This window comes from Natator depressus, chromosome 8, assembly GCF_965152275.1.
Source record: "Natator depressus isolate rNatDep1 chromosome 8, rNatDep2.hap1, whole genome shotgun sequence".
NCBI classification, from domain to species: domain Eukaryota; kingdom Metazoa; phylum Chordata; order Testudines; family Cheloniidae; genus Natator; species Natator depressus.
Window position 1 is genome coordinate 75,665,242 of NC_134241.1, and position 26,937 is coordinate 75,692,178.

Here is a 26,937-nt window from a genome sequence, read left to right on the forward strand (position 1 = left end):
GAACGCGAACCCTTTAGTTTTGTCCCTTCGCGCGTCTCGTACCGATGGCCTGGCAGAGCCCCGCCCCCAGTGGCGGAGGCTATATAAGGGAGTGTGCTGCGTGCTGGTCTTGAGCCGGCCGTGTGCAGCGAAAGCACAGCCTGTGACTAGGAAGGAAGGAACATGGCGTCTACCAGCCGGTGAGTGGAGTGAGGGGCTTCGTAGTCGTGGTCGTGGTAGTGGTAGTGGCGGCGGCGGCGGCTAGTAATAAAGTGCCTGACTGGAGCTCGAGCGCGGCGATTCCGGATTATTAGTTGGGGAGAGAAAATGGCTGCGTCTTCCCCCCCCCCAGGTTCAGCTCCTGGGACAGCAGTGCTGACGCGTCCCCCCGCCCCCAGCTGCCATCTCGGGTCTTGGTTTCTGCTCGTTAGTCCCGCTCCCTTCTCTCGCCTTGGCGCCCTTCACTTCTCCCCCACCCGGCCCCCTCTTCTCCATCCCTGCGGGGGGGGGCCCCGGCCTCCTTCAACCACCCCCTTTCCCCTTTGTGCGGGGTGGGCTTTGACCTTCCTCTCGCTTTGGTGCCCCGTCTCCATTCCCTGCCCCATTCCCTGTGGTCCTTCTACATCTGGTTTCTGCTTTTAGTGTCCCTCCCCCATCCCTGACTCCTTGTAGCAGTGATGAGAGTTTGTCCAGAAAGGCTCAGGGTCTGATTTCGGGTCACCTGTGAATAATATGCAGCTTGGCCAGGGTGCCTGGTTCTGCCTGAATGCTAGTTTCAAACGTTTTTGTAAACTTCAGAGTTCGTAAGTGATGTGGTGACATGTAGGCTAGTGACGGGGTCTGCTGCTGTTATCAGCTCGTAAATATTGAAATAGGAAGCCTGAGATCTCCAGCACAGGGGTTCTCAAACTTCATTGCACTGCGGCTACCTTCTGACAACACAAACTACTACATGACCCCAGGAGGGGACACTGGCTGAGCCTGCTGAGTCCCGTAAGCCCAGGTGGGAGGGCCAGAGCCTGAGCCCGAACCCTACCACCCCGGGGAGGGGTGCCAAAAATCAAAGCCCAATCTGCCCCTCTCCCCTCAGGTGTTCAGAGGAAGGGGAAGGTGTATGTGTGTCTCTCTGCTGGGCACAGTGGTGTTGACACTGACCTGCAGGCTGGGTAGCCTGTAGAGGTGAGTCAAGGGTGGAGGTGGTGCTCCCTCCCTTCCCCCGCCTGTTCCTCTGGGTGCACCTACTCCAGTTTGAAAACATCTGCTTTATAGTATTTTTTAAAATTTTAATTTACATCCTTGATCGTTTGAGTAAAGATGCATTCTGGTCCGAAACCGAGGTCTGCTAGAAACTGAGTAGTCTGTTACCCCCCTTTGTTGCTGTATAAAACTCTTTGTGCAGGTTAAATCAGGCCATATTTTAACATAAATGGAAGAGTTGCTACAATATGTCTGGATGCATATTCTGTTTCTTCTAAATGTTCCTATTAAAAAGCCCCTTTCAAACTTTGCAGGGCCTACTATAGAAAGATTTTTATGGTCCCCTTCAGTTTCCTTCCTTGTTTTTGGGGGGAAAAAAGGAAGTATTTTTTCACACAGTGCCTTGTGGAACTCATTCCCAGGGGATATTGTGAAGGCAACAAGTATAACTGAGTTCAAAAAAGAATTGGATAGCCATTAGTGGACCTATTCTCCATTAAGTTATTAGGCAAGAAGGTCAGGGATGTAACCCCGTGCTCTGGGTGTCCCTGAATCTCAAACTGCCAGAAGCTGGACCTGGACAATGGGATGGATCATTTGCTAATTTTCCTGTTCTATTAATTCCCTCTGAAATATCTGGCACTGGCCACTGTCTTGAAGATGGGATACTGAGCTAAATGGACCATTAGTCTGACCCAGTATGGCTGTTCTTATGTTAAAAGCTCTTCTATTTCACACCCCATAAAATTTGTTAGACAACATTCCATCATCCCCAATTTTCCTCATCGCCATGATCATGTGGTATAGGTAGGTCCCTTTTTTTTTTTTGGCCTGCATTAGCAGCACTGAAAACTGTCTAATTACTCTTTGGGTTCCTGTCACAGTTTTCTCTTTTGGACATTTATCAGTTAGTGATTGAATGGTCCCAGTGCCTGAACTGTCCTTTATGGGTGAAGAAAGTGTTCTTTCAAATTAGGGCTAAAAGGTACTGTGATGGGACAGTAGAGTGAATCTACTTCCCCTTCTGTATCTGCTCTAGGTTTAGTGAACATTTTCCAGTGTTATCACAACTTCTAGTAGCAGTGAAATAAATGCACGCTTTAATAAATATAGTGGCCATGAATTTTATTGAAATATTTCAGTGTACAGACGTATAAACTAAGGGGGAATAATGTAAATGTCCAGAGAAATGGGCAGACTTTATTTACACTGATATGCTGCTGCTACAAGATACTGTCAGAGATCTCTGTTCTGCTTTGTGGATCTGGATTTAGTTCACTTTTTTATTTAATATGTAGTCAGCCGTGTGAACTTGGGATGCCTATTTAAATGCTCCATATGGCAGAAAGTTGTTGCTTATGGACCAGCATCACTTCTGTGAGTTCTCTGAAATTTTCTTCATAGCTTTTTTTTTAAATGTGATGCAGCTGGAATCCGTTGAATGTATGCAATAAAATTTACTTACTTTAGTTCTTCTTAGTATGTGCTTCTGTGAATCGCTGCTGCTTTATCTTACTAAAATTGTTTAATGTAAAGATTTCCCGACCTAGCAAGTTATGTTTTAATTTTGTATTTTAATCTGGCTAAAACGGTGGAGGTTTTTTTTTTTTTAGATTTACTGATCAAGTTGGTAAATTTTTGGTACTGTAAGATGGTGGTTTTCTAAAACAGTAAAGAATGCACTGCTCACTAAAGGAATAACCTAATTAGATTTTTTTAAAATGGCTAGCTAAATGCAGGAGGGAATATTTAGAATGACATGGTCATCACTAACTTCTGGTAGGCATTTACTTAGCAGGAATGGATTTTTAGGTAGTCTAGTAATTTACCATATATATATATATATTTTTTTTTTATTAGAGCGCTTCACTCAAAGGAGGTAGCCTTGAGGATTTTAGATGGCAAGATGTTTCAGAGTTCTAATCTCCATAAATCCTGGGTTACCAAATTATTGTTCTCTGCAGAAATCCCATATAGTGCTCCTAATGTATTGCTCCACACAAACAATTTGCATGTTTGTAAATTACTGTGGTCATTTGTGCTGTATGTTAAAAACAGCAGTAAGGGCATGTGGCTTGAAGTTTTCTTCCATATTGTAGTTTAAATTGCTTTCCTCTAACTTGAAATCTTTTTCTGGAAATGAACTTTTGTTTGTTTGAAATATTTTGAATGCTGTGTTCAATCTTTTTCTTTTAGTTTGGATGTGCTTCCCAGAGTGACGTGTCCAAATCATCCAGATTCCATTTTAGTGGAGGATTACAGAGCCGGAGACATGATCTGTCCTGAATGTGGACTAGTAGTGGGTAAGTAGTTATTCAAGTTGTTGTGACTCACTCTAAAAATGGAGATCAACTATCTGAAGTAATTTGCTTTTTCTCATGGTTGGGGTGTGTGAGAAATTAGTGTGTTTTAAGCCTTTTACTTAGCACTAAATAGATATTTTCCCTTTTCTAAAAAGAATCTACTATTTTGAAGAGGCAGTCTTCTGATAATTACTGGCACTTTTAAATAAATGAGCTGTATAAAGTTCAATAGTTTTGTAGCAGATACCCACATTATGGAGAATATAATTGACCACTGCTGCTTGATGGAAGTCAAGCAGATGGCCTTTAAACCACTGACTTTCCAAATTCAGGGGGAAAATGGGGTTCTTGGACTACAAATAGCTATTTTAAATATCTCATTTGTCTCAAAATTCAGTTATGTCTCAAAGATATAGCGATAGATATTGGAAAAGGGTTGATCTTTGCAGTGTTAGAGGCATCTGTTTCATTTAAAGCTGGGATGCTTCATATAACATGGACAAATGTGAAGATTTTACTGTATTACAATTCATGACCAGTACAATGGTGACACATGTAAATTGGGGTACATATTTAAATGTGATATAAAATTAAGCATGAAAACTCGGATTTCAAATGTGATCACCAGCTAGTTAAAAGAATTAACAAAAAGGATTAGATTAATGTATTGTTTTCAAAATACTTGGAAATGTCAGTACATAGGAATGCAGTAATTGCTGTGTTGGATCAGACCAGTGTGTCATCTAGTTCAGTATCATGTCTCTGGTAGTGACCAGTACCACTTCTTTCAGAGGAAAGGGCAAGAAACCCTGAAGGTAGTTATGAAATAACCTGCTCATAAGAAGTTTCTTGCTGGTTCCCATTTAGGTTGGCTTCTGCCCTGAAAGAGGCTTTATATCCCTTCCAAAACTTAATTAATTTTTAAATTCCCCCGGGTTCTAACTTTGGTTATTCTTATCCAAACAAATGCCCAGTCTTTTTTTTAATCCTGTGAAGTGCTTTGCCTCAGTGATATTTTGTGACAGAAATTTTCACAGGCTAATATTTTACGATGTATAAAAAAGTACGTGTATCAGTTTTAAATGTGTCATCAGTCACTTTCATTGAATTATTTTGTGTGTGAATAGAAATGTTCTGGATATATCTTGGTTTTTCATTCATTACCCTATACATTTTTATGATGTCCCTTCTTATACCTCTCTTCCGTAAGGTACCATTGTTTTCCATCTCTCTTCATATGAGTTTTTTCCATGCCTTTAATCATTCTCTTAGCCTGTTTCTGAACCCCCTGTATTTCAGTTACATCCTTCTTGAGAAAGAGTGACGAGAAGAACACTATTCCAAGAGATGGCGTACAACTGACTTATACAGTGGCATTCAATTCTCTATATTCTTATCCCATTCTTTTAGCATTATAACATTATTATTTTTTTCGACTGCTGTCACACACTGAGTTAAACATCTTCATTAATAATGCCAAAGTCTCTATCCAGAATTACAACTAAATCGGAAGTAATGCTTTAAGGGAAGTGTTGTAAACAGGACCTATTGTACGCTTTTCTAATGAAAAGCAAACTGGTTTTAATTCTCTATTAAATTACTGTGGAAATTCTCTTAAGTCCACTATATATTAACTGATCTACACACCCTTTTAAAACATATTTAATGCCTCCATGCCCAAATAAACAGTGTCATTTTAATTAAATGGGTCTAGTTTAAGTGTCGTTAATTCTGAAGGTTTGGATGTAATTTTTAGCTAACTTGATGTTGAACACCTAATATTCGTTTTTTGAAATACGCGATTTACCTTCTGGTTTGTAGCCTAATAAGTCCATGTGAATTTATATACGAGGCTGAATAATGTATGAACCAGGCTGAAGCTGTTGTTTCTTGGATTATTCTAGGCAAAGTCACAAAATACTATCTTAGTGGTGTAACCTTATTTATAGGTTGGTGGCAGCCATCTTATGTCTGTCTGTAGAAAAAGATGAGTGCAGCTGATGTACAGTTTCACAAATAGAAGTGCACCAACTGTAAGCTTCAAATTTATCAGAAGTAAATGTTGGAAGCCCATTTCTTGGATATGCCCTCTTGTTTCCCATTAGTGAGATGTTTGCTTTTGGGATTCAGTTTGGCCTGCTTTCATTTTAAATTAACAGCTTTGATGTTTTCTTTGTAATTCTAAAGTTGAGGGTTCTCAAACTGCATTGCACCATGACCCCCTTCTGACAACAAAAATTACTTCATAATCCCAGGAGGGGGGACCGAAGCCTGAGCCCCACTGCTCTGGGTATGGGGGCCAAATCTGAAGCTCAAGGGCTTCAGCCCCAGGCATGGGGCCTGCAACCTGAGTCCTGCTACCCAGGGCTGAAACCCTCGGGCTTTGGCTTCAGCCCTGGGTAGTGGGGCTCAGGCTTCAGCCCTGGACCCCAGCAAGTCTAAGCCAGCTCCGGTGACCCCGTTCAGAGGACGTTGTGACCCATTTTGGGGTCCTGACCCACAGTTTGAAAACTGCTGTTCTAAAGCAACAAGAATTTTTCATGGCCAGGGATTTAACAAAATACTGTGTTAACACAGGGGTTCTCAAACTTTTTCTTTCTGAGGCCCCCCCCCCCCCCCCCTACCTGCTATAAAAACTCCATGGCCTACCTGTGTCCAGTAAGTGGTTTTCCGCATATAAAAGCCTGGGTTAAGGGGTATTAAGCAGGGCAATTGTCCAGGGCCCCATGCTACAGGGAGCACAGTGAAGTTAAGCTCAGGCTTTTGCTTCAGCCCCAGGTGATGGGGTTCATGGCCCCAGGCTTCAGCCCCATGCAGTGGGACTCCAGCTTTCTGCCCTGGGCCACAGCAAGTCTAACACTGGTCCTGTGTGGCGGACCTCTGAAACCTGCTCACTGTTCCCCAGGGGGCCCCGGACCTTGGTTGAGAAACACTGTTAACACAAGCTTGACTTCTGGCTGAGTCATATTGTGGAGTGGTTCAGAGGGCTTCTGGCAATCACAAAATGAACTTAAATCCTCTGGGCTCCTGTTATTGGGAAAACATTGCCTTTTTCTTCACAGGTAGAGTTCTAAGCTTTCAACAGTATTGAGGTGTGGGTTTTTTTTGTATGGATCCGGTGTTAAAAGGAACTAGCATTTACATTTATTGTGCAAAATAGTGCACTTAATTTTTCTTCTTCGGACTTCCCTTTTTAGCAGTTCAGTTTTCCTACCTGTGTTGAAGTCTTTACTTTGGGTTTATATCAGTTTGCTTGGAAAATTAAGTGTGTGTTAATTAAATGGAAGTAAGAGATAACTAAACGACCAGTGAATGCATCCGATGAAGTGAGCTATAGCTCACGAAAGCTTATGCTCAAATAAATTGGTTCGTCTCTAAGGTGCCACAAGTCCTCCTTTTCTTTTTGCGAATACAGACTAACACGGCTGCTACGTTGAAACCTAAACAAACTGGAGAGATCACCAAACAGGAGAAATAGTGTGAACATTTATCGTAACTTCCCTTTTACTCGTCTCTAAAGGAATTTAAGTGAAGTACCAGGATAGCAAACTGATAAATAAACTCAAATCTTGGTTCCTGTACTTGTCAAGTATGCAGAGCCTGGAAGCTTTAAAAGCGTGGAGCCAAAATCTTCCGTTCAGGCCACAGAGGTGCTCTGTGTCTGCTGCTGTAGACTTAGGGATGAAATAACCTCCACAAGACATGCACTCCCTCTATATGAGAAGTAGTGGTTGGGCCTGCTATTAGAGCCACAAAGTCATGATTTATAGTTCAGCCTCACCAAACCAGTGTAGATTAAGACCAATATGGAGCACTGCTGAATGATGAGCAATCTTTTTTGGTTTCTTATCCCCTGTACAGCAGAAATGGTAATTTCAGTTGCCAGTTGTACGTGTACGTGCATGTGCATGTACAAGTGCAGTCTGAGGACTGGTAAGAATTTCTTAGAGTAGTAGATCAGTAAAGTAAATAAGCTGGTCTTTGTAAGCCACCTGCAAGAAAAAGTGATGAATTCAGTTTAAAACACCACCATTTCTATATGTCACAAATGTAGTTTGGCACAAAGGCAAAAATCTGGTTCTGTGCATAGGTATATAATAAAATACATTGATGATGTATAATTTGCTTTTTGGAAAGATGACAGACCAGGCAATGCAATAAAAAACAAATTGGTAATGAAATCCTTTTTGAGTGAATGTCAAATTTGCCATTTTTCTTAACTCTCTACTTTTGGCTGTTAGGAGTGTCAGGTATTGGTCAAAAGGTGTATTTTTGTTTAATTACAGAACAGCAGTTGGCCTGGAATAAAATACCTGTAACACATTGGTTCCCAAAACCTGAAAAGTCTGACTTCCTTGTTTTTTTTTTTTTTTTGGATTGTTCAGCTTTTTTCTTTCTCCTTGTGTAGCTTGGACAAAATCAGTACTGTAATTCAGGTGAGACAGTGTATATCCTCATAGCCTCTGGTTGAGCAGGAAAGAGAGAGGAAAAGGAAATGTGGAGGGAGGAATGGGGGGAGTTGGGAAAACTGGAGAAATGCACGTCACTTATTCTCCACACCATTATTTTTGCCTTTGAGTACTGCAGGAAATGCATATATCCCTTTTTTCCTAGAAGGTAATTAAGAAATGTTGGTAGTGATTTGACTGACAGTGTTCTGTGTCACTACTTGAAACACTGTTTCAATCTGTGGGAAACTGCTGTTGGAGATGCTGTCTTTTCAACGGGATTTTAAACAGATCTTGACTAATTTTAGATGCTAAGGATTCTTTTGAACCACTTGTAAAAGCTGAGGTTTTGCCTTAGTGTCCTGGTAAAATTCAGTTTGATTAAATTCAGTCTACTTACAGTCCCATTTTCATTGCACAATAGTTGTCACTTTGTGTCCTAAAAGTTGTGTAGTGTTGGTATGCATTGTTAAAACAGGTTGCACACACTTTATAGTGGTAATTTTGTAGTGAATGAAGATCTTACAGCTTGAAAGTGGTGTTACGTTAATTTATTCAAGGAAGGACTCCTCTTCAGCTCTTCACTACCCTTCCTTTTAGTTTGGACCTTTGCTGCTCAGGAACTGTTACTCAGCTGACCTTTTTTCCTGTCTCCTAGCTGCTAATGTTCAGCCCTTTTAGCTCTCAATTAAGATCTGCAATTTTGGCCCATGATATCAGTAAGATTTATGTGTTAATGCTAGAGTCTCAATCTGGATTGACCAAAACCTGAAATGCTATGGGGATATGATCAGGTTAGGCCCCAGATCTGCTAGAATTTTACTGGAGGAATTCCTGCATTTCACCAAGTTCATTTGCCCTACTATTGCCAAAAATTAAACTAAGCCACTTTTTTGTAGCATGTACGGTACAGTAATGTGGTGTTTTGTGTGCTGGTTCAGGAGAAGATCCTGAATGCAGTTCTGAGTTGAGTTGATGATTTCAAGTTGGTTAAAACCCTGACCACATCCTTTTATCACTTCAGAGCAACTCGTCCAGCCTGCTGGACAAGGGCAATAAGGGAGGCTGGGATAGTGCTGAAAAACCTCATGCTCGGCAGCATCGACCTGCCAGTAAGTGTGGAGAGTGGCTACAATTGCTGAGTGGGAGTGAAGTGAAGAGTACAGAGCTGCCTTGGGGATAAAGGACAAGGTGGAGCCTAGCAGCTAGTTAGGCCTCTCCCATCTATGTGAAATCAGCCACATACCTAATGCATTGGGAGAAAGGGACCATGGACCTGTGGCGCATACCTGAAGCCCAGTTTTAATATATGGGCTGTTAATGTTCTGATCAGAAGTGTGGCGACTGGGGAGAGGATGTCTACACTGCAGTGAGACACTTGTGGCTGGCCTGTGCCAGCTGCCTCAGGCTCATGGGGCTTGGGCTAAGGGACTGTTTAATTGTGGTGTAGATGTTCAGGCTTGGCTAGAGCCTGGGCTCTAGGACCCTGCAGTATGGGATGATCCCCTACCTTGAGCTAAAACATCTTCAAAACAATTAAACAGCCCCTTAGCCTGAGTCAGCTGGCATCTGCCAGCTGCGGGTTTTTAATTGCAATGTAGACATATCCTGGATCTTATCTTTCCATCTGCAGTCAGATGGCTCAAAGACAGTTGCCAGTTTAATTTTTCTAACTAGGTGGAGGTGGCAGTATAGCAACTTTTAGAGTCTTAAGCCCTATGTTAGGGAAACTAGTATTCCTGTTAACTATCTGATATTGTAAGTTAAAAATAGTGGTTATTTTTCTAGTTCTTGATAAATTTGTGATTCTCATATTTCAATGCCTGTTCCCATCGCAGTTATTCAATTTGCCATAAAGATGAGGAAAAATGTAATAAGCGAATTACTTTCCTCTAGTCTTAGTATAGAATTAAATTGGAGGTGATGCAAGATCAGTGCTGAAAGTGTGTAGGTTGTAGTGAGGTCCTTAATTGACAAGCTCCTCATGCCTGCTCTCTGTAAAGAAGCTTACTGCTCAGACTCAAGGAAAACACGAAAGTGTAAGCAAGCTGCATGTGATACAGTCGGTCTTCTGGGTCTCTTTAGGACACAGGAGAGAACCAGTGTCTAGTTCAAATTAGTCCTCTTTGCTTTCCACCTTCACTAGATCAGCAGTGAAGGCAGGTGACCGAAACATCATTACCTTTCCATTTCAACCTTGCCCAGTGGTTCATTAGATGCAGTCCTGGTATTCTAGCCCCTTCAGCTATCATCTTGATGTTCAGTTCATGTTTTCCTTGAACTTGTCACACTAGCTTATCCTTTTTTTTCTTTTTAGCTGCTCCAATGGATATATAGGGCCAAAAGGCAGAAGACCAAAATAATTTCCTTGGTTCTCTTTGGATAAAGGAGAAAAGTCTTATTCTTTAGGTAGTAACAAAAAATCCTGAGGCACTTGACCTGGATCCAAAGCTTCAAAGTCAGTAACTGCCCATATAAATTGATGTTTATTAATAGCTGTCTTGTTAGTCAGTTTAGGCTGTTTCATGTAATTTTCATTTGTCTAGGTTTTCTGCTACAGTATGAGCTATAAGTGGCCTACTGTCTTCATTTAGATTATAATATCTATACTTCTAAAAACGTGGATTCGATTAACCTTAGCACATCTTTTGCATGAAGTATAAATCTGTGGCACCATAGGACTTCATGGTTACCACTGTATTGCACATCAAGACTGTCATTGAAATTCAGAACAATCGGCTAGAACTCAAGTCCTCACTTCAAGAATTCAGGTTCCTATAGAGTGAGGGAAAATTCGTTTAGCTGTTGTCAGTATAGTCTGTGTATGAGGAACATTTGAGTAGCTCTGATTTTCATTCAGTAGTGGGTGGTTATAGGCACTTCACTTGTAATGTTAATTCATTTTGTGTGTTAATACCATATGAAAAATCTGTTCCCCTTTAAAGGTTTCCTTGTCAAAACTGCAAACATCTAAAATTTGAAATGCCAACTTGAGGAATCTAAAATTTTACTTACTGGGGATGGAGAACTGAGCATTAGTGATAAGCAACTATTGACTCTTAATTTTAACCCTGCTTTTGTTCAAAGTTTCCTAGCCTGAGACATTAATAAAGAAAGTGTTCCTTGTCAAAGTTTAATTGAAAACTTAATATCTGCATCTGTTACAGAACTGTACATCAATAATGAAGAATGCTGATACTTCTAAACATTCTGAACAAAGTTAACCTTTGCATGAGAACATATGGTCATTAACTTGAGTAGTATGTGTGAATAGCAAGCCCTTTTGTTAGGCACTTTGGTTAGCATTTCAAAAATGTTTTAAGTTTAAGTTAAAAAAAAAAAAATTGGTTTTCTCCAACTTAAAAAAAGTCTGAACAGTACAGAACATGAGTGCCAAACAATTCTTTTATTCAAAATGACATTGTGTGAGATGTGGGAAATAAGGTATATAGTTGAACCTTGGAGAGACCACTGGGGGGGGGGGGGGGAAATAAACATGGGGAAATAGTTTTACTTCTGTAACGAAACACTCATTGGAAATGGCCCACCTTGATTATCATACACATTGTAAGGAGAGTGATCACTTTAGATAAGCTATTACCAGCAGGAGAGTGCGGGGGGGAGAGAGAACCTTTTGTAGTGATAAACACCCATTTTTTCATGGTTTGTGTGTATAAAAACATCTTCTGTATTTTCCACAGTATGCAGCCGATGAAGTGAGCTGTAGCTCATGAAGAGTTATGCTCAAATATATTGGTTAGTCTCTAAGGTGCCACAAGTACTCCTTTTTCTTTTTATCTATATCAAGATTTCCTGCTTGATTTAAATTAAAATCTGATTTAAAATGCTTTTATTTAAATCATTCCATTCTGAAACCACTGGAGGCAAGTATCAGGTTAGTGTTTCATAGTGAGTCAATACACCTTACTGACACGTTTCAACCAGGTCATTTAGGAATGGTCAATTTAACTGGTGATACTTAATATTAAGTGAGTGTTCTTCCATTTAAGATACCAAGTGAACTATTTCAGTCTTACTACACTTAAACCACCAGAAGAAAGGACCCCAAAAAAGGTGTATTGAGCTTTCCAGTTCTTCCTGAATCTGAGCTTTTTGATTGGTTGTAATGATATTTACTCTTCTTCAAAGTGGGATTCTTGTCTAATCTAGCATAAACAGAGGTAGATCTATTACATATGTGTATGACATGCTTATACTTTGTCTAAAAGTATTTTAGGTTTGAATGTGTACAGTTGCATTTTTTTTAGAGGTAATCATTTTGCATACTTGAAATTGCTGAAATTTCTAATAGATCGATCTTTCAGGATTGTTAATTACTGTTGGTAGAGCCTCTATTAATAGGGACTGCCATTTAACATATTTTCTCAAAAGGAGTACCATCTTGGAAAAGATTGCCAGAATATATTGATGTGTTCAGAAGTCACTGGTTGTTTTCATTCTACATTTTTTTGCTTGATGCTGCAAGATCATGGCTCTCACTATTTTTTCTAATTTAAAAATAGCAATAATTTCAATGATCCCTAGATGGCAGCACTTTCCTTAATTAACTACAGGAATAAAATTAACTTTTATTGAATTTTAAAATAGTTCTGTACTGTATTTACAGTGCTTTTGTACAATAATGCAAATTAATTTTACTGATAATGGAATATATTTAAGACCAAGGCTCTGAAGGCTATAAAGTGTACTTTTTTTTTTGCAAATTTATAGCTACCTTTAAAGCACATCAAGAGTAAAAATGCACCTAAAAACAAATTGCAGTATGTCCGCAAGGGGAAACTTTAGACACTATTTCAAGATGCAATATGACTAGTAAACTGTGAATCTGTTACTTTGGGTTCTAATTTTAATCTTGTTGATCTTTATTTTGCTTAAGCATCTACAGTTTAAGCTATGCTTTCTTTGCATTACAAATAAGATAAAAACCAGTTTGCCAAATGGAAAACAAAATCAGCATGCATACCATTTCACAAAAGGTATTACAAATTGAGTGTACATTACTGTAAAGTAGTTGACAGTGTTCCTTTAAGATGTATAATTGCAGATAAAATGTTCTCAACACTAAGTTTTGATGACACAAATATTTCCTTCATTGAGAAGTCATGTTTACTATCATTTTTTGTAAGACTACAGTACATATAGTTTGTGATGGTTAGACATTTCTTAAACAAATCCTAAAAAGAAAGATGTGAAGTGGCATTTTAATTTTAGATGCTGACTTGAGTAGAATGCTGGATTCCTGTAGTATTTCCTCCACTGCATTTGTCAACTGTAGGGAAAAAGGCAAATGTTAGAAGTTTTTCTGTTTTTGAATTCTACTTAATAAGCTTTTCAGATGTTTGGGAACCTAAAATCAAAGTGGACTCTACTGTCTGTATTTGGTTTTGGGCAATATTTTTAAAAAGTAGCTGCATACCAGAATGGAGAAAAAGAAATGTTCAGGCAAACAGTGTATTCATTTGTCCTGTAAAATACTTTATTAAATTAGTCTAATAATGGCTTTCCTTGAGAATGGACCCTATCCTCTGAGAATTTCTTCCTGAAAGCTTTCATAAAAGGGGAGAAAGTACTTAGATTTACTTGTCTTCCTGACAAATTTAAATGGAGTGCCTGACACTGCCTCCAGCTGGCGTTACAGAAGTATGTATTAACCAGTTTTGGGATTCTGCATGAAATGGGAGACTTGAAAATAGAGAAGGAAATGTACACCCTCCCATGTATTGTACATTCTCCATCATTACTGATAACAATTGCAGTAAATAATTATAACCTATTTAAGTCATCACTATGCAGAAACGTAAATAAATTTCAAAAGTGCTGGCTCAGTATTTCCAAAACAATGACTGGTATTAGCACTTGTAATGAAGTGCCATTTTACAGATGCTTCCAAACAAGGAAGTCCTTTTGGTAGGATTAGACCTAGGAATTTCAGCTCAATATTTGGATGCATGTCTCAGCCAGGAAAATTCAGTTGTTCTAAGTTCTGTTGCTTTACACTGTTTTTTATACAATTTGTATTAAAACTTTGAAGTTGTCTATTTTATCATTTATTCAAGGGCCACACTTAGATTTTGTGTGCCTAAATCTCTTATCAGGTTTTTAAAACAGTGGCTTTGTTCATTTAAAAAAAAAAAATTTTTTTTAGCGACTTGTTGCGGTTAAATTAGCTACATGTAATTAGCTACTTGTAAGAGTTCATATTTTTCTTGCTAATGTAAAATATTTGCATACTGCATCTAAAGACATATAATATCTTCAGTGGTTGTTCTAGTTGATCCTTTTTTACTATATTGGCATAGTAATGTTAGTCTTCTGTTTTGTAATATTTTGTAAAAGTAGGCAGTGATATGCTTTTTTTCATTCGCACAGGAATGGCTCATAACTCACAAGAGGCAGATCTTTGAGTGAGTCATTTAGGTCATTCCCATTTGTGTGGGAAATTATTACATCATTTCCCTGTACTCAGTGTTCTATTTATACCATGCCAATACTTTAAGTACATTTTGCTTTTTTTAGATGCAGTAAACAGTATTTGGGGAGGTTGTCTTGAAGTGAAGTTATTACTAGGCCATAGAAGGAGCACTACTTAAATATTTACAGAGTTCAGGAGCCAGAGGATAATGCTGTCTGCTAACTTGAGTTGGGGGGGGGGGGTGTGAGTCATGGAAAGGATGGATATCTGCTTTCCTTGCACCATACATGCTAGATTTTCTTAATTTTCTACCTCTATACTCTTGAATGCAGTTCTTGTTCATGCTGACGTTTTTATATTCTTTGGTTTGTGTCAAAGCAATTAAGCATCCAGGGTGGATTTGATTTAAATCACTAGTCTGGAAGACTCAATTTAATCATGGATTTCTACATAAAAGTGCGTTCTTGTTGGTGGTTATAACCTTAATACATATTCTTCACAACTCGGATGTAGGTTTCATTTTTAGAAGGTGTATGCTACATTTTTTTAGTGATTTATTTTGAAAACTTTTCAGATTAATTTTGCAGCTATATCAGAAAATGGATGATTGGTTATTTCGTTTACCAAAGGTAAATGAAGCAGATACTTCACCTCCCAATGACTTCATAAATATCTGCAGTTCAACAGGTTAATCATTAATATTTGGAGGACTTTCTTGCCAGGCTGTATTAGGAGAACAGTATGAGAGAGACATTTAAATTTTTTTATTTAACTAAAACAATGTGATATATTCTGGATTTTTTTTCTTCAGTAGCAAACAAAACTATTTTAACAAAACAAGCATATGAATTTTTGAATTTAAACATTCGAGTTTTTCAAATCAGGTTTTTTGTTAACTTAAAATAGTTAATTTTTTTTTTTAAAAGGAAAAACAACTTAAATTGACTGTCAGCCAGGTCAACATGAGAAACTTAAAATGTTGGCTTCTGCAGCTAACTCAGTCGTCTTCACCTTCATTTTCCTGTTTTTTTTCATAATCTGGAAAAGAAAAACAAGCTTTCCTGCTTTTTCAGGTCCCAAACGATTTCTCAGTTTGGAATGAATTAGTCCAAAGGAAGAAAATATTCTTTCTACACCGGCGGAAGAAGCTACTACTGTTAAGTGAGATTGTCACTTCAACAGTCTCTGAATCCAAGTGCTTAAGTGACTTCCACCAGTTCACTGGTGTGAATTTCTTTAAAACATCATCAGCAAACATGTATTTCTTGAATGGTTTATTCCCAAACTGGGTCTCTTTTACAGTCTGCTGCCATTATAGGATTTCCCTTCTAGTGAGAGAATGGTATGGTAGATCTCAAATCAATGAAGGCTACACTCAGAAAGACCTCAAGACTTCCGGAATATGCTGTTCAAACAGTTTCACTTTTGTTTCTACTGCCTGTCCCTCCCTTTTCACATTTTTCAGAGAGAGGTAAGGGATTGACTCTGTGTACACAAATTTGCAGAGGGACAATAGGGTTGTGGTCAGTTATTTCTTACCTCTATATATTTGTTTTATTTATTTAAAAACATTTTTTCTGTTAACAAGCATGTTATCTCTGGAGACACAAATCCACAGTTTGAGAACTGCAAAACTATGCATCTCTGATAGTATCTTCTAGACTTAACACTGAGTCCCATTGGGTAGATAGAAAGATTAACCTAAATAATCTATACAGAAGCCCCTGGAACCCCATAAGATTGGGTCCCTAATCCATAAACTATTGGAACTCCTTTACAAAAATTTTCTTAAACATTACATGAATATATTTGTCTCATACTACAGAACTAGAATTTATAATCCCTGTTCCATAATGATATCTTTGAGCTATAATGTATCTTTAGATAGGTTTTTTCCTCAAAAAGCATTTTATCAAAAAATCTGATTTAAATAAATCCATTTTTTTTTGTTTTTAAAAAATCATTGACTTTTATCCACCCTGTAAGCATCAAGGTGATGCATAGGTATGAATATAGTTAAGACAGACCGCTAGCTACCTATTGGGTTGAACAGCTAAATAGGCTTATCCTATGTTGGTAAGGGAGAAATTTCACAAATAATTGCTCAGTGTTATCTAAAGATGTTTTTGTCTCAAGTTGATTAGCTTAATGAACGTCAGACATGCTCCTCATGGTCTGTATGAAGAAAATGTTCCTTTTTACAAATTTTTTTCCTGTGAATTTTGCAGTTGGGCCTATATCCATTGTTCTTCCCATATTTCTTCTAAAAGGTCTTTCTGAGGGGAAGTTTATTCTTGGTGAACTGTTACTATCTCAGACTACCAATGTCTTTCTCACTATTAGTTGCTTATGGTTATCACCACTCTTTTTGGATCCTTACCTAATGACAAAATAATTACATTTCCTTATACTAGTCTTACTAACAAGCCTGCTTTTGAGGGTCTGAGCACTGTTCATCAGGAGTAAAAAATCTGACTCCAGCTTATACTAATCAGATTTCTATAGTGGAAATGTATTATGCAGTCACTATAATTATATTCTAGATAATACTTAGCATTGCCTCAGTGCAGGGGGCTGGACTAGGTGACCTGTAGAGTTCCCTTCCATTCCTACAGTTGATTCTAGTCATATTTTTGCAGACATTCCCTAGACTTGAACATTAAAATTCTTTGGAAGGACCATGTTCTAGACTTTTCTCAGATTATTTGCATCAGTGTTACTGCATTGTAGATTCTTTTCTAATATTAAAAAAATAAAAACTGAGAGCTGGACTACTTCCCAGGTCTTACTGAGTTATAGCTAATGAATTTCTCCTTTTCTTATATGCTGGTGTTTTCAAATCTGGCTTGGTGATAACTACTCCAGGAGGAGATTGGGACAGATAAGAGTGGAGCAATAGGGGTGGGAAAAGCTGTCAGGAAGAGACAACTGCAGTGTTCCTCAGACCATTACCATTTGCTCCCATAACATGATGCAGGTATAGAAACCCAAAAGTGTATCTGAGGCAGACAGTTCAGTCACAGAACACGGGTTTGGCTCTTTTTCTTAGTCTGAATTAATGAAGTGATAACTTAAAGCACAGTACTTTAAAAAAAAAAAATTCATGCGTAAATATTCAATACACACATTCTGTGATGCTGCCAGATGTTAGGTTAAGCAGGGTTAGACTGGGTCAGGACTTAAGTCAGAGAATACGAAGGGTAGAATATGAAGGATCTGCGGGCAGCGATCGATCCAGCGGGGATCGATTTATTGTGTCTAGTCTAGTTGCGATACATTGACCCCCGAGCGCACTCCTGTTGACTCCTGTACTCCAGCGCCGTGAGAGGCGCAGGCAGAGTTGATGGGGGAGCAGCAGCAGTTGACCCACCGTGGTGAAGACACCATGGTAAGTCGACCTTAGTACGTCTACTTCAGCTACGTTGTTCATGTAGCTAAAGTTGTGTAACTTAGATCCCCCCCCCCCCCCCCCCCCAGTGTAGACCAGGGTGAAGGAACATAATTGATGCTGCAAGAAGTGGTGGTGGTGATCTAGTTAGGTGACACACTTCCTTTCAAGTTAGTGTTTAATCAATGCCTTAGAAAGCCCACAGGGAGCAATAGGCTCCTGGAACAGCCTTCTTGAAACTAAAGTCTTAATTCCTTTTGGTTATTAAAGATCCCAGGACACTCTGTAAGAGTAGGAAAGTTTAACCCTGTGTATCCTGGTTAAATACCTACACAGGTAATTACATTCTCCCTACTTAAATCCTCCCTGCAGTTTGAGTTACACCTTTTTTTACTTCCTGCCCCTCTAGTGTTTTGTAGAGTTAAATAGCTCCTGCACATTATCCCAGAAGTGACTGTTGGTGGATGACATGATCCCTAGTTATAGCTGATAGCTCAGAGGGGTGCAGTCTGCATAGTGAGGCTTAATGAATGCAAAATACTTTGAGGTAATGTGTTACAATAATGCAGATTATTACTTTTTATGAATTCAGGTGACCGGGTCATAGATGTAGGGTCAGAGTGGAGAACTTTCAGCAATGATAAAGCAACAAAAGACCCATCTCGAGTTGGAGACACCCAGAATCCTCTCTTGAGTGATGGGGATTTGACTACAATGATTGGCAAGGTAACATTTTAAAATACAAATGTTTAACATTTTTAATAAAATTTTATGTCAAGTACATATTTATATGGTAACAGGAAACCTATGCAGAGAATTGAATGCCATAAAAATAAAATGTTTGGTATAAACTGAATTCATCACAATAACTACTTGCTATGGTCCAGATTTGGCAGTCTCCCCTCCTGTGTGGAGTAGGGGGTAGTAAGAAGGAATACTGGACTAATCGAACCTTCTCGGTAAGAAGTAAAACTCATTGATAGTGTTGTGGGGCTACCTACTTTGCTTTTCCATTGCTGCTGCTAAGGAAAATGCAGTTAGAAAAATGACTGTGTATCCTTAAGGAATCATACATAGACTTAGAACTGCAGAATTTTTCACATTTGGAATATACCTGAAAATCCTTTGAGGCATCAGTTAAAATTCTGTATTCAAACTAGGCTGTGTTTCATGAGAAATTTTGTATCAATTTAGTATTTAAGATGAGGAGAAAGATAACTGTATGCATGTCTATCAGGAATGCTATCTAACTGTTTGTTTGGTATAACAACATTAAAAATACAAATTTGGAATTTTCCTAGTTCCTGAATGTTCCAACAGTTTGTAGTGTACATTATTTTTGACTGGCTTGATGTACTTTTATCCTGCTGCATTGTACATGTGTAGGATTATAAAACTAGTCAGATGGAAGTTTAGTACCAGTTTGACAAAGTAGTGTGACCCACTTAGAAGTTTGCTATTTGTTTTGATATTGTAAACAAAAATCTTCCCTACTTCATGCCCTGAAGTGCATTTTGCACTGTGAAATCCCATTTTATACAGCGAAAGGTTTCCCACATTGTTAGTGCTGGTTGACCTTCTAAACTAAAATCTGTGATCCATCTTCCTCCAGCACACTTAAATACATTTCATGAGCTCCTAACTAGAACAATTAAAAAGTTTCAGTTCAAAATTGCTTTTTGAAAAATAAAACTTAACAATGTGATGGGTGAGCCTGTCTTATTAGGAAAGGTGTTCCATACCAGGTTTAACTGGGGAAATAGTCTTCCACTTTTGGTTGACAGGCAATTGTGATTATCATCACTACCAAAGGAAACCTAACTTGCAGTGATACAGTGAAAACTAGGAACTTCTGTAACTAAAGCTTGGTATTCCTTTTTTAGAGACTTCAAAATCTGAGTCCAGTAGAGAAAGTTAATTATGGGCTCTTCTCACATGAGAGGTGTCTTACAATGGTCAGCTCAATGCTATAGAATCAAGAGCACCTGGGATGAGGGGTGGTTGGTCCACCTTTCTCCTGTGTGGCTCATAATAGAAAATAATCGTGCATTGAGTCTGAAGTTTCCTCAGATGTTTGAGTTGCAGCAGTTTCTCAAGTTTCCTAAAAGCCTGAAACAGGAGGTAATAAAGTTTCTTCTTGCACATGAAAATAAATTTCTATTTTTTATGATGATTTCTCCCTTGTTGTGGATAGAGAACACTTGTATTCTTTCTGGAGTGATGAGTTCTGCCTAAGCACCCAAAGATGTCTGAGCAAGTTAAGTTGTGTACCACTCACAATGAATTTTATTTGAAGGTGTTAGCAAGGGAAGATTGTTGATCATTCAGAAAAATCTGAATTTGTCCATAATTTAAAGAACTGTTAGTTCTTTACTTTGGGAGCCATCTCATTTCCGTGTGAAAGGAGCTAATGGTGACGGGGACTCACCATGCAGACATACAGAGTCAAGAATTAATTGAATGCCCTGCAATGAAGTTTACTACAACAGCTGGTTTTTAGGCATTTTCTTAGTAATGAGAGCTTGGTAGTTTGACTCAGTGAAGGCAAGAAGAGGCAATAGGTGTAACTAAATCACTGTTCTTCCCTGACATTCGCTAGTATCTGTGCACATTGCAATATATCACTCCCATTGAAGGTGGAAAACTTTGACTGCTTCTTGAAATGTTCCAAATAAGTATTCTTCTGTTACACATCCAGGCACAACTCTAATAAAGAGCAAGGTGCTTCCAAGAGAGCTATCTGACATTAGCTATGTGGCACCAGAGAGGATATCTTAACTCAAGACTAATTACAAAGTAATCATTTTTCCTGCCTTTAAAAGGCGGCAGTGCTTGGAGATTTTCAGCCATGTTAATCAGACATGCATTGTTTGACAAAGGTGCTGTTTTCAATATGGTGTTTCCTTCAAGTCCTTTAACTTTTGAAACAATTTGTATTGGGCAGGAATGATAAGCTTTTTCACGACAAGCATCTTACACTTACGTAAATTGTAGAGACATGGGGGGGGGTGGGGGGAAATGCATGCAGGGATTATGCATTGACATTGCCAGTTTGAGTAATCAAGTCTTAATTTTTTTAACATTTTTCTCAATTTTTCTTGGAGTGAGTGTGGGAATCCTTAGGGTTTTTTCAGGCATAATGTTTGGTTTCTGAATACGGCAACAACTTAAAATGCTTCCTATTCTAAGCAAGCAGCATCCCACAAATTGGTTTTGGATCAATCATTATGAATTGATTCAGCCTTTGACTTCCACTTCTTTTGTGTGAGCCATCATTGGAACAAATTGTCACTGTCCTAATCATAAAACTTCATCTTTCCAATCTACCGTTCAGCCAAAATGAGCTGCAGCACAGACCGAATGACACTCGGGTATTAGTTGTGTGAGGCTTGGCTTAGTGCCCTCGGGCTTTAGCAATTGTAATGGGCACATCCAGTGTTCCAATTCAGCAATATGGGTTGTGTTGATGGTACATAATAGTAGTATAATGAAGGTTTTGTGTAAGGTATCTAGGCATGCTCACAAAGGCAGAGGTTTAATTATGCTTTATTAGCCGAATTAGCTAGCGAATTGTGCTAGTCCACAATGAACCAGTGGGGATGTCTAACTTCAGCAGTAAGGTTGTTTTAAAGGGACACATTACCTGTTGTGTATCCATGTTTTCTTTTAGATTGAGAATTCTTGCAAGGTCTCCTGATAACCCTTCTCCCAGATCCTCTGATTTTGCTAGGAATGGAGATTCACAGTGGAGTTATGGTGGTATAGATATTACATGTGCAGTTTGGAACGCTGCTTGATTTTGAGATTTTTCACTTATGTATTTGTTCCAACTAAGTCTTGAATTAGAATTTTATAAACCTGGAAAATTTGTACTTTAAATATTTCAAGTGTGGAATCAGATTAATAATAAAATCATACTTTTCAGGGCACAGGTGCAGCAAGTTTTGATGAATTTGGAAATTCAAAGTACCAGAATCGCAGGACTATGAGCAGCTCTGATCGAGCAATGATGAATGCCTTTAGAGAAATTACTAACATGGCAGACAGAATCAACCTTCCCAGAAATATAGTTGTAAGTTCGTGTCTACTTTCCTTCAATTGTTCTGGCATTGACTTAGTTAGCATAATATAATGAGCACATGAATTTTTGATATTGCTCCTAATTAAATGGCCTAGAGTTAATTAAATTTAGTCTTCTTGCTTTAAAGGATCGAACAAATAATTTATTCAAACAAGTGTATGAGCAGAAGAGCCTGAAGGGAAGAAGTAATGATGCCATTGCTTCTGCTTGTCTCTATATAGCCTGTAGACAAGAGGGCGTTCCTAGAACATTTAAAGGTAAGTTTTCAGTTGTACAGATTAAAGATATTTATTTTTTATTTGATAGGTTTAGCTAGTATTATAGCAGTATGTTGGTAGGATCCAGAAATGGGGCTACAGTGAATGTTAATTTCAGCAACAGGCTACATTTGACTATTTTAATTACTTGAATAGTACTACTAATTAGGATTTTCCTATATGCAGCCCATTACTTCAAATGGATTATTGGGTTTAGCTATCTTGGAAGTTAATTGTATTAAGGATATTCCTGAGTTACTATTTGAAATTCAGAATATGACATTTGAATACCACTGGTAGTATCTAAAAGGTGTTGCCTGATGATCTGAGCATTGCAGGGATTCGTCCATCTACATTTGAACCAACAGCTCCATGACTGAATGGAACTTGTGTGTTGTGTGTGTTTTTTTGTGCATCACACTTGCCTCTCAAAGATAGTCAGACTCCATGGTCATTTGCAGAGCAGTTAGCAGTGGATTTGCATGATTTGAAAATTGTCTAATTTAACAAGAAATTTTCAAATGTGGTAGAAGTATTAATAACTGTTTACAGTGGTGGCCTGCTTTGTGACCATTCTTTTATAGAGGGGGTGCTGAAAAATACAACTATGGAGAAATTTACATGCTTAAATTGGAAAACAAACATCACTAAACCTACATTTTAATTCTTTCTTTATTTAGAAATATGTGCAGTGTCCAGGATTTCGAAGAAAGAAATAGGTCGGTGTTTTAAGCTTATTTTGAAGGCTCTGGAAACCAGTGTGGATTTGATCACAACTGGAGATTTCATGTCAAGGTTTTGTTCAAATCTGGGTCTTCCTAAACAAGTACAGATGGCAGCGACACACATAGCACGTAAAGCTGTGGAATTAGACTTGGTTCCTGGGAGGAGTCCAATCTCTGTAGCAGCTGCAGCTATTTATATGGCATCACAAGCCTCAGCAGAGAAAAGGACCCAGAAAGGTAAAATCTTCATGGTCCAGCTTTATCCATTATTTTAACAGGAAATATGTAGGAAAAACTTAATTTAAGGCAAAGAAAATCTTTCACTGAAGTCTAAAAGAGCTTCATAAGCGACCTGTTCATGGGTGGACAATGTGAGACCCACAATAACTGACATTTTTCTCATGAAGCTTGGAATGTAAAAGTTAAGCACCATTTAGCTGTGCTCCACAAATTGAATTCCAGTTTGTGTGGTTTAGTAATTGGGCTGTTTAAATTATGCTAACTTTGAGTCTACAGCCACAGTTTTTGCCCAACTAAGCATTTGTACACTTACATTCTGAATATTTCAGCAAAGCAGGATGTAAACGTGGTGGTGGTGGTGGTGGTTGTTAGTATCCCTATTGTAATTATAAACCACTCTGGCAGCTGGGATGGGCTGGAGATTGCATCTTGGCTATGTCATCCCACCCCCCAAATCATTCTGTGTTCACAACTGCAAGGGAGGATGATTTGAGGCTAGTTTGTAGTGGTCAAGAGCTTCTCTTGGGTAAAGAAATCTCCTACACTTCAGCTCTGTGCTGTGCCTTTGTCTCTCACCTAGACTTACACAACTTGTGTGGTCTTCTCAGACTCTAAAATGCAGCTTGCCTGTCTTTCACATACACAAGTAGAAATGACATTCCTCTGCACTCCGCCATGATCTTCAAACAATTCTACAGACCTTCATTCACTTCACTATCAAATTCAAAATTACCATCCTTATTTTTTTAATTCATACATGAACTAGTTCCTGCATACCTCAAACTGTTTCCTTCCCTTACTTCCTCTGCTTGTCTTAACACTAGCTGTTTCTATAATCTCCTCTGGTGAGTGATTTCTCCTTCTGTCTCTTCATTTAGATTCATTGCAGATCTTAGCCAAAACAGTATTTTCTTCCTTGCCTTTACCTCTAGTTGTGGTTCTGATTTTAAATGCAAAACTCAGGAACTTGATTACAAAATGGTGTTTGAAATAAAACAAAGCAAGAGAAAATGGTTAATCCATGCTTAATTTGCTTCTGTTCATTTCTCTAGAAATAGGAGATATTGCTGGTGTTGCTGATGTTACAATCCGACAATCTTATAGACTTATCTATCCACGAGCTCCAGATCTCTTCCCAGCAGACTTCAAATTTGACACCCCTGTGGACAAACTACCCCAGCTGTAAAATTGCTAAGGTTACATTTAATTTCTAAAGAACACTTGATTTCTGCCTATAATAAAGGATGTATAAAGTGTTGCTACTGAGCCTTCATATTGTGGAACTGGAGGAGGATATGAAAATCAAACTGCTGGAACACAGCACACATTCCAAGGGTAAACAAAATAATTGTGTGGCATTTTGTATGTATATATTAGTGGAAGTAAATATTTAATGACTGTTGGAACAAGTTAAATTTCATATTATACTTTAGATTTCTTTTGTAGGGAATCTAGTAAAATGTATTTTGGAAAACAATTGAAATTATGTAATTCCCAATAAACTTTTCCAAAAACATTTACTGACTTGCATATTTTGCTAGAATGTGACACAGTTGGAGCAGTATAAGATTGAACATAATCTGGCAGATCTTCATACCAATATGAGTCCTATCAAAAATACTTTCACACTCACTTTCTTGGCAATTTTTAATCTCTAGTGTAGCTTTAATATTTGTAGTTAGCTGCAATTTACAGTATGGTAGACTTAACCCACTGTGCAAACAGTTGCCCAAAAGCAGTTTGAATATTTGCACAACTGCTGCTGAAGGTTTCTGAACTTGTTATGAAAAGATTAGTCATTGTTGGCACAGCCTCCTTGATTCTCATTGAGGTCTCACCCTGTTTCTGTGAATTTCACTTAACTCTGAAGCAACTAAAAGAAACAGACTGAATTATTTGAATTCTTGGACACTGACATCTCATTCTACAAAAGATGATAAACTGTGTCAAATACTGATACTGCCCTGTCATTTTCATCTATCTCAAATTTGGCTAGCCAATAGTTAAGCTTTTAGCACTGATGCATTCTAAATTAGCACTTAGAATTTGAAATGATAGTCCAGGTGCTGAGGAGTTAAGTCAGGAGTTGTCTCCCCTCTCCCAAACTAATTGCTTCCAAAACTGGATGCCTCTTGACAGTGTCCCTTTGTGTTCAAAGCAACAAATGTACTTCTGGTTTCTGAACTAATTTTGCATCACAGGTGCAAGATTTACTTTAATTATCAAAATGAACAGCTGAGGGGGTCAGGCTGCTACACATCTGGTCCTAATCCATCCAAGGCAGGGCTCTGTGCCCAGTGCTAATATTACTAATTGTCAATAGTGCTGACTGTGTTTTCTTGCTGCTTCAGTTTTAATTCCTTTCTCTCACTGAAGACTTGAAATGTGGCAGCTTTAAGGTTTTTTTTGTGTTTTTCATGCCATTTGAAGTCCTGACTACATGTGATCATTAATTCCCATTCTATAGGAGTAAAAGGTGGTATCCTGTATATCCAGACTAACTGGGTGGAGATAAGTTGCATTCAAGCTTCATAAATTTTCCCTTGATTGTCAATAGGTTGATATTCTTGCCCTAGACTACTGTTGTGTGCTCTTACAGTTCCAGTGCCTGTGAGCTAAACCAGGGCCTTTCAAAGTACTGAATAGTTAAGGTTCTTAACAAGTTGACCTGTGTTGTGCACCGTGTGCTAAGGTAACCTTACCAAGTATTGTGCTTAGTAAATGTACACCAGCTTATTTTACGACTTGATTTTTAAAAAACCCAAGGATTGAAGCTGAAAGTACTGTATGGGATGTCCCCTTCAAAGGTAATCCCAGCAAAGTTAGTTTGACCTAAAGAAGCATGTTTCATAAAATTTGGGCATGAGGGAAGATTACCACACCCTTGCTCTGTACTGGAGGATAACTGTTGGAGACCAGAGAGAAGACAAGTAGGAGCCTGCTTTGAGGATTGCTGTAGTGGCACTGAGGCAACTCCTCTAATCCACCTACAGGCCCAATCCCTTGTAGAGATGAGGAATAATACACTTTACTGTCAGATCATAGGTGCTATAGAATAGATTTTTCTGAACTTGAGGGACTTTTTCTAGGCCTTGCAGCCTTTGATACCTCAGTCCTACTACAGGAGTAAATAAGGGTTAGCTGTAGACTATTTTCATCCCATTCATGAGCTTATCTTTAGAAACAGGCTCCAGCTTGTATACAACACAGTTTTATCTTAACTCACATAGGTACTCTGAGAGTTTTTTTTTTCTTAACCATAGGTTTCAGAGTAGCAGCCATGTTAGTCTGTATTCACAAAAAGAAAAGGAGGACTTGTGGCACCTTAGCTTATGCTTAAATAAATGTTAGTCTCTAAGGTGCCACAAGTCCTCCTATTAAAGTAACTGTCCCCATTTATTTCACTTTCTGGACTGAGTGATGCTAAAGAATGGTCCCAGATGTTTTATGGGTGGAGATTTTTAAATAAACACTACCTTTTCTCATATAAGGGAACATGATCTCTAGCTCTCAGGATAATCTCCTACTCTGGTCCCCTTGGGGTGCTCTTTGGAAAGGAGAGGGGCTGTAGGTTCAGCAGGTAACCCATGCTCAGAAGACTCATGGTCCAGCTTGTAGAGCAGTACCCAAGGGAGGCATCTGTTTAGGAAAGAATGAGAGTATACATCATGTGCTGTATTATCAATCAGCCCTATTTAGTGAAGGGGCAGGATTCCTCAACTGCATCACCAATGACCTGGACATTTTAGATTTAAAGTAGCTTATAAACATGTGTAGTATGAAGGCAGTAGGCATTGCTCATGTGCTGCTAATTAAAATGTAAGTGAAAAGTTGCTACAATTTATTAAAATGAACAATGGTAAAATTTGGCTTTGCTTAGTCAGGA

The 26,937-nt window shown here is 38.5% G+C and overlaps 1 protein-coding gene across 1 annotated transcript; it reads left to right on the top strand.

Annotated features, from left to right (window-relative positions):
• Positions 1–24,456, top strand: GTF2B (general transcription factor IIB). The gene is made up of 7 exons (XM_074961380.1): positions 1–179; positions 3,373–3,479; positions 18,341–18,474; positions 21,674–21,820; positions 21,957–22,086; positions 22,767–23,048; positions 24,104–24,456. The coding sequence occupies exons 1-7, from the start codon at positions 163–165 to the stop codon at positions 24,235–24,237; spliced, it is 951 nt and encodes a 316-aa protein (XP_074817481.1). The 5' UTR covers positions 1–162; the 3' UTR covers positions 24,238–24,456.
• The last annotated feature ends 2,481 nt before the right edge of the window (positions 24,457–26,937 follow it).

Excerpts from the sequence above, each read along its gene's own strand:
- GTF2B (XM_074961380.1), top strand. Across the intron at positions 18,475-21,673 it reads TGACTACAATGATTGGCAAG|GGCACAGGTGCAGCAAGTTT; the intron begins GTAACATTTTAA and ends CATACTTTTCAG. Across the intron at positions 22,087-22,766 it reads CGTTCCTAGAACATTTAAAG|AAATATGTGCAGTGTCCAGG; the intron begins GTAAGTTTTCAG and ends TTCTTTATTTAG.